At 32.9% G+C, this 8,897-nt stretch overlaps 1 protein-coding gene across 1 annotated transcript; it reads left to right on the top strand.

Annotated features, from left to right (window-relative positions):
• Window positions 1-741: 741 nt before the first annotated feature.
• betaCOP (coatomer subunit beta) lies at window positions 742-8,019 on the top strand. The gene is made up of 18 exons (XM_088202912.1): window positions 742-846; window positions 1,063-1,164; window positions 1,238-1,467; window positions 1,804-1,973; window positions 2,039-2,246; window positions 2,308-2,445; window positions 2,522-2,732; window positions 2,802-2,947; window positions 3,061-3,201; window positions 3,260-3,528; window positions 4,313-4,497; window positions 4,890-5,059; window positions 5,121-5,249; window positions 6,095-6,257; window positions 6,319-6,480; window positions 6,959-7,194; window positions 7,258-7,410; window positions 7,487-8,019. The coding sequence occupies exons 2-18, from the start codon at window positions 1,074-1,076 to the stop codon at window positions 7,556-7,558; spliced, it is 2,874 nt and encodes a 957-aa protein (XP_088059038.1). The 5' UTR covers window positions 742-846; window positions 1,063-1,073; the 3' UTR covers window positions 7,559-8,019.
• Window positions 8,020-8,897: the final 878 nt, after the last annotated feature.

The following is an 8,897-nucleotide window of genomic DNA, read 5'->3' as shown; positions in this document are numbered from 1 at the left end:
ATTTTTGTTTAATAGTTTATTTAAGGCCGTGTGTGGCTTGGGTAATTATTATATATGCTTGATGTTCCCGTAGCATTGTCTGCATCTAAAATATTTAGTTTTCTTTATTACGGTCATTGCGTAAATTTCAATAAAACATATTTATCAGATTTAGCGGACGAATGGCAATGAGATATAGATTGGACACTGTAGTATATTTTATTTAAGTTGACATAGATAGTTACAATGTTATTATGTTTTACGGGACCATAGGTGAGGCTCTAACGGCTGTTTTACCGCCGTGTTGACAAGCTACGTCAGACAGTGTTGCCGATGTGCCACTAAGCTTGTGGCCAACCAAATAAATCGGCCCCCACATCAGTTGATAACAAAGATTCAACAAATGTATTATTTTAACAAATATGATTAAATGGGCGGTGGCTGCGGCCGTCATCAAAATTGGCCGCCTGTGTGTCCCGGACACACCGCGTGTATGATAGGCGTGACTCTAAATAAAAATAATTAAAATTATTGTAATATGTTTTATAAAATTTTATAAAAATAACTAATATATTATATATTTTAATCGTTTTCATAATTTTTATTTACTATATTTTTAAAGTTTGTTTTTAATTTATCAAATTTAATTTTAACATTATTTATGATAATAAAATAATTTAATTAAGTACAAACAACTTAAAAATAATTTATACAAGTAAATAAAATGTATCGTGCATGGTCAAAAAATATAGTTTTAAGATCATTATAGTTCTACGCTTTTTGACAGCTCGACACGTCACGTCGTTGCACCGGCCTCATGACGATATTCGTCCTCTGATTATTCCTGTTAGCTGGTGTTTTAAAGCGGTAATGTATTCGAAAACATACAATATGACAATCGTTTTTTAAACAATAAACTACTATCACATCGTCAGCTCTTCAAATACGAGTAAACCGGCCGTCACATTTGTCGATGTGTTCACAGCTCATTGACAAAGCAAACATTGCACTTTTACCCCGTTATATCCATTTAAACCATTTATTGATAGAAAATATAACGTTTATATTATGTATATGTTCCAGATTTAGTAAAAATGTCTTCAGTCGAGCAAGCTTGCTATACCATCATAAACGCTCCCACCGACTCGGAGCCGTTTAATGAAATGCAGTTAAAAGTAGATCTGGGTACGTATGAATACACATATGCGATCAATACACGATCGACTATAATATTAATTTATTACTATATCATAATCAGAAACCGGAGATGTCAAAACTAAAATTGAGGCATTAAAGAGGACCATAAACATCATATTATCTGGCGATAAGTTGCCCAACCTGCTTATGACGATTATACGCTTCGTTCTTCCGCTACAAGACCATATGGTCAAAAAGTTACTGTTGATATTTTGGGAAATTGTACCAAAGACGACTCCAGACGGAAAGCTGCTTCAAGAAATGATCCTTGTCTGCGACGCTTATAGAAAGGTATATATTTTATCAGTTTTAATCATTTATAAATAGCAATGGTTATTCGTAGGTTATGAATAAAGAAAAGTTTTGGATTCAAATTCATAGAGCAATTACAATTATATATATTTTTTAAATTTAACCAACCGATATGAAAAAAATAAGCAAGCCTTCATCATAGGGGCATAGAAGGACTCATTATTACTGACAAACAATATAAATTTATTTATTGCAGCCGAGTCATTATGGCTGACTCCCCCCCTAAGGATAATCATTGTCAGAACGTTGTGTATAATTTGCAAGCTTTGATAACAGCAATTATATATTTTTATAAATTTAAATTATTTTGAATAGGATTTACAACATCCTAACGAGTTCTTGCGAGGTGCTACTCTGAGATTTTTGTGCAAACTCAAAGAACCTGAACTATTGGAGCCGCTGATGCCGGCGATTCGGGCTTGTTTAGAACATAGGCATTCGTACGTTCGCAGAAATGCTGTACTTGCCATTTTTACTATTTACAGGTATAAATCTTTAATAATATATTATGCTTTAATACAACACATACATAATCATTTTATTTATACAGAAACTTCGAATTTTTGATTCCGGACGCGCCTGATCTAATTGCAACATTTTTGGAGAACGAACAAGACATGTCTTGTAAGAGAAACGCTTTCATCATGTTGATTAATGCAAATCAAGAAAAGGCGTTGAATTATCTGGCTTCTTGTCTTGATCAAGTTCATACTTTTGGCGATATTCTACAGCTTGTGATCGTGGAATTGATTTATAAGGTATATTATTTGATTAATATTGAATTTTAAAATAAAATTAAATAATACATTGTCAACATAGGTTTGCCATACAAATCCGCAAGAACGATCCAGATTTATTCGTTGTATTTACAATTTGGTTAACTCTTCGAGTGCTGCCGTAAGATACGAAGCCGCTGGTACTTTGGTTACTCTCTCATCTGCACCGACAGCTATTAAAGTATATAATTGTATATTTAATAAACACGTCTATATATTATAGAATAGATTATAAATTAAATATATATTTATTTTAGGCTGCTGCTTCTTGCTATATCGAGTTGATTGTCAAAGAGAGCGATAACAATGTAAAACTCATTGTATTGGACAGACTGCAAGCATTGAAAAGCAGCACGATCGGATCTTCAGATTCTGGCGGTTCTCGTGTACTCCAAGATCTAGTGATGGACGTCTTGAGAGTTTTGGCTAGTCCGGATTTGGAAGTGCGCAAGAAAACTTTAAATCTTGGTGAGGACTTAATTAAATCTTTATGGCTTTTGATGTAGTCCTAGATCTATAGATCAAAATTTATTTTAGCTATGGATCTTGTGTCGTCTCGCAACATCGAAGAGATGGTCATGTTGTTGAAGAAAGAAGTGTCCAAAACTCACAACGTAGAACATGAAGACACTGGAAAGTATAGGCAATTGCTCGTGAGAACTCTTCACACTGCGTGCATCAAGGTAAATACAGTTAGTCACGATTCATAAGTAAATAAGGCTGCTTTATATCTGAAAATTGCTGACGGATTTCTCAAACATTCCTTGTTTTATGAGTGTTATTATTATTGTTCCAGTTCCCCGACGTAGCAGCAGCTGTGATACCGGTACTGATGGAGTTCTTATCAGATACCAATGAATTGGCTGCGTCCGACGTACTGGTCTTCGTCAGGGAAGCCATATACAAATTTGAACATCTAAAGTTATTGATTTTGGAAGTGAGTGTAGAAATTTATGAATTTAATCGTAACATATTTATGACTGTTTTTTTTGTAGAAACTCTTGGATTGGTTCCCAATGATGCGGTCGTTCCGTGTGCTACGTTCCGCCTTGTGGCTCTTGACCGAATTCTGTGAAGGCACTGAAGGTGCTAATGCAGTTTTGGAAGTCGTCAAACAATGTTTGGGAGACCTGCCCCTTGTCGCCGATGAATCGATTACTAAGAAGAAAGAAACTTCTTCAACTGAAGTGGTTACGACGACAAAGCGTCAACTCGTGACTTCTGACGGAACTTACGCTACGCAATCGGCATTTAGCGTTGCACAGTATGTTGCTTAATATATTACTAGCTTTCTTCCCAGCAATGAGATTCAATAAATGAGTACATTCTCTCTTTTAAATGTGCCAATCGAGATTGCTTCCTCAATCACAGGTATTCAATACCTTCACAACATTGCACAGTTTTAAGTGGACTCAAATTATTCAGCAACATTATAGGGCTACAAACGATAAGGCTTATTTATGCTGTGTAATCCACATGAATTCAGGCAATTCAAAAATTTAACTAAAAATCTCAGATTTTTGTTCGTCCATTATTTTGTCTTGTAAGTTAAAATAATCGTGTTACAACTGTCATCCCTTAATGAGATCAATTTAGACAAATTCCTAAATTACGTTATCAAAGAAAAATAATAAAAATACTTTTTTTTATTAACCTTTTGATTAGCGAGTTATTTTTTCAGCATATATAGTTACATCGTAGGAGTTAGTTAATTTTATGATAAAAAAAATATTTTATCAAATTTTCTTGATGGGTAACTAAAAATTCTGTAGTAGGTAATTCAATTACCCGCAGGTAGTAGGTTGTTGAACAAAATTTTATTGTAAGTTTTTTATTCACATCATACTTTTATCAACTAATGATTATTTTATTCACAAAATTACAAACATTTACTAAAAAATATGAATTTAATAGTGCATACGTAATATTCGCAATTTTTACGATTTTTTGTCTCCACTAAAATCAAATAAATTCGAATAAAGTGATTCACCACTGCATACGTGCGGCCATAGAGCCCAAAGGGTTAATACAATTGTTGTATTTTATAGAGACGGTTCTGATGGGAGCGGTGGGCCTACGAAATTGCTAAGGCAAGGACTACTCGAAGGAGATATGTTTTTGGGAGCTTGTGTTGCTTCGGCTTTGGTTAAACTGGCGCTGAGATATCCGAGTGTCAATCTCACCAATGAATCTATGCTTATAATGGCTGGGATATTGAACTATGGAAAATCTGGTATTTATTTTATATAAATTTTGGCATTATACTAATTGAAAATGAACTTTAATAATAATTTAATATAAAAGTAATAAATAAAAAATTAGATTAATCCACTATAAGTGCATTAAAATGTATATTGGATGGCTTTTTTCCATTGGCATGCAGTCATAACTGCAAATCCGTTTTCTATCTCTCATTCTTGGAAAGTTATTTTATAATAGATATTCTTAGTAATATGACATATTTTGACCTTTTTTATCTAAACCGTGTACATTTTATAATAACTTTGTATTTTTAACACTACTTTTACTTCTATGATTATAGATAGATGATAAAAAAAAACATAGATATATTTGTTCCTTCACTTCTTATGAAAATAATATATATATATATATATTAAATTTTAGGTACTTCTCCGAAACCCATCACCAATGATGATCTGGAACACATATTATTATGCTTGCGTGTTCTGAGTGAACATCCAGCATCTCTGATTAATGTCTATACAGTAGAATGCCGTCAAGCTTTATCCAATATGCTTCAATCAAACCAAAATGCTCTCGAGCTCGCTATTAAGGTAAATCAACTTGAAATGTTAACGACTGTCGAATGTATACTAATTATAATATGTTTTATAGGAGCGTGAAAAGGTACAGACCGGTAATCACGGTGTAGCTGGAGTGGAAGAGACTGTTTCGTTCTCTTTATTGGCGACTTCTCGGGAGTCTGAGGGTCACGACGTGTTCGAAGCATCACTCAATAAAGCTGTAAGTTTAAAATATATTTTGTATATATGTTTGTTACACCAAATCCGTGCAATTGCTTATTACATGAAATAGGCAAAAAATTGCCTAATTCATGAAAAGTGCAAGCTTATTGCTTCATTCATGAATTAAGCAAATTAAGCTTATTTCGTACATTGAGCAAAGTAGATAGTAGCACTCTGGTGGTGTTTTTCGTAACTAGACCAAATGTCATTTGATTATATAAAAATAAATTAATATTTAACTAGATTAATAATCATCTTCATTTAGAATGCCGAAAAATTCTAGAATGTATATATGACAAGGTACAAATTTTATTAACAAGTATTTTGGACAGGTTAGGTGCGAGCTAGCGTTGGTCAGAACAGTGAACATTCCATGATTCGTTGCAGAGTTATTAATGGGGTGTTCACTACTTGACCAACAGTTACATGAAAAAATTGTTATAGTTAATAATTATTTTATTTCATTAAATTACAATATATCTGTCAATCTCCTAGCATCGATTACACTACCAGATAAAGTATAAGTACATGGACACTATTTTTAACGGCAATACTATTCATATACTAAAAATTTAAACCCTTCAATAAACGTGACGTTTCGCATCTGTCAAAAATGATGTTTGCCTTAGTTCCAAAAAACACTACCTCATTGACTTAATGCATGAATTCTGCAGATAATTTGCATAATCACGAAGAAGGTAATGGGCTTGTACTTTTCATGATTTAGGCAATTTTTTACCATTTCACGCAATAAGCAATTTCATAGATTCAATGTAACATTTGAATATATATTATTTTTCTTTTTTTTTTCGTACATAATTTATGATCAATTATTAAAAATAGGTTGTCGGAAGACCAGGCCAAAACGACGACGGCGAAGATTCCTCAACGAGACTCGCTAAAGTGGCTCAATTGACAGGATTCTCTGATCCTGTTTATTCCGAAGCTATCGTAACTGTCAATCAGTACGATATTGTGTTGGACGTGTTGATCGTCAATCAAACAGGTATGATTTTCATTTTATTACAAATCACTTAAAATGTTATGGTATAATTTATATTTTTTAGGAGATACATTGCAAAACTGCACATTGGAAATTGCAACCTTGGGCGATTTAAATTTGGTGGAAAGGCCCAGTCCGGTTGTGCTTGCACCGCATGACTTCTGTTCAATCAAAGCGCATCTCAAAGTGGCTTCTACTGAAAACGGAATCATATTTGGAAATATTGGTGAGTTGTGTTGTTTTATTTTTTATGTGAGGCGATCAAGTATTTAGAAATACATTACAAATCATTGCTAAAAATCTCTTGAAATTCTTTGAGACTGAATTAAAATGTATTTAGATTCGTTTCTCCTTTGTTATTACATAATAAGCAGTCCTGATCGATGATTTTTTTGTTTAATGCAAGACTGCTTGACGGTTTTTTCTTGAACACTAGGTGTAAGTATCTCCCTTACTGAGTTTTTGGCGTGTATAACGGCGTCATGGTTGATTAGAAGTTGTGGCGGAGATATTTGACACTAATCCTTTTTTTATTAAAGTGAGGTCTAACTGTTTTAATGTAAATTAATACTGTATCGGTACTATACCCGCAGCACAACTGCTCTCTCGAATGTTACAATGATAAAAAGTCTTTCACAACTTATTTTAATACACTGACTAAGGGTTGTCTCGATAAGTACAATAATAATATTAATTATTTTTAGTATATGATGTCACCGGAGCAGCCTCAGATAGAAACGTGATTGTCTTGAATGACATTCATGTCGATATAATGGACTATATAGAACCAGCAACTTGCAGTGACGTCGAATTCAGGAAAATGTGGGCCAACTTTGAATGGGAGAATAAGGTTTCCGTGAATACAAATCTCACTGACTTGCATGAGTATCTTCAACACTTGCTGAGTTCGACCAATATGAAGTGTCTCACTCCTGATATGGTAATTAAACTGATAAAATAATCAGTGATAGAATTCGAGGTTACATTTCAATTAATTGTTTAGGCTTTGTCCGGTCAATGCGGATTCATGGCGGCTAACATGTACGCCAGGTCTATTTTCGGCGAAGACGCCTTAGCGAATCTTAGTATAGAAAAGCCTTTCAATAAGCCGGACGCGCCTGTTGTGGGTCACATAAGGATACGAGCCAAGAGCCAGGTATTATTAATATCGAGTTATTATTGTTTATTGTGTGTGTAATATATAAATGTTTGTAAATAATTTTTTTGCACAGGGAATGGCGCTAAGTTTAGGCGATAAGATAAACATGACGCAGAAAGCTCATCATAAAATAACATGTTTATAATTGATCCGTCGGTTGAGTTTTGATAATTTAAGATAATATTAGCATTTTAGTTTACTTTAAAATGCCTGCATATTTTATTTTATATAAGTATTCTCTGAGGTCTAAGTTTTAAACTGCATTCCAAAAATTTTTCAGTTTATCAGTATTTTTTTAGAAGGATTGCTAAATTATGTGTTTGCGTTCATTCTCATCACTAATGATCGTTATTGTAAAATAAATAATTACAGCTATTTTTGAGAACTATTGCTTTGTATAATGATGATGAAATTGTAGAAATATGGTTTTCTCTTAATGTTTCAGTATATTATAAAAATTATTATTATAAAGATTATATAATATTGTATTCGTAAAATATCACAAAATGTTTGTATGTGTTTTGTCTTATTGTGTCGCATTTTAGTTTGATTACTATAATTTTTTCGATTGTAGATAAATAATCAATAAAGAATATTTTTTTCTTTTGAGCGGTGTTTTATTTAAATTTAATTTAATTAGATCTTTAGGTTCTAAGCCCATGTGTTCATAAAGTTGGTTATCAAAGCCGACACATTTCTCAGCATGTTACCTGAACCACCTTCAAAATTTTTTAAAGCAACTGGTTCTGTAGACTACTCTGCTCAATGTTTGCATTTACATAAATTTATTGCTCATCGCTAGTTTTTCATAATAATGATCTCTTCATCGCCTGCAGTTTTTGATTAGCCACTGCGCTCATTATCTTTAAGTCTGGTTCTATTTTTTGATCCAATGGTTCATGGTACTTTATGATTCAGTAAACTCATCAGAAACAAGCACTGAATGATTTGTGAGGTCTTTATACCCTTCTTCCATATGGTAAAAACGTTTGCTCTTTACTGGCAATTTTTTTATGCTACTATTATTTTTAGATTGTATCTAACCTGTAACCTTTATAAAGCCTCTCAGTTCACGACAACTTCTTAGATCGCTTTAGGCGGTTGAATGATGCGAAATGAAAAAGAAGGGTTTCGTAATCACAGCTAAGAATTTCTACTACACTTAGCGAACTTAGTACAAAATTACCGGCACGCGATATCGTCTTTGTTGTAGATGTATGATATAAGAGTTCAAATTGGTTTTTGTAATTTCATTATCATGTCAATTTTTTTCTATTACTTGGAAAAAAAGAATAAGCAAAGTAAATTATAGACTACATTTTAGATTTTTAAATTTTAAATGTTTTTTAAAGTTTTCTTATTATATTTTAATGTGATTTATAGATATTACTTGCTTTTTACCACTTCAAACACAGAATTTGATTCCCGACACAAAAGTTCGTTGATTAGTTCCTTCGGGTGTTGAACCCTTTGGAGTGTGACTT

The sequence above is a fragment of the Plectrocnemia conspersa genome, unplaced genomic scaffold (assembly GCF_051122295.1).
Source record: "Plectrocnemia conspersa isolate PC_06_02 unplaced genomic scaffold, ASM5112229v1 ptg000013l, whole genome shotgun sequence".
NCBI classification, from domain to species: domain Eukaryota; kingdom Metazoa; phylum Arthropoda; class Insecta; order Trichoptera; family Polycentropodidae; genus Plectrocnemia; species Plectrocnemia conspersa.
Note: the sequence above shows the minus strand (reverse complement) of the source record. Positions and strands in the feature narration are given on the sequence as shown.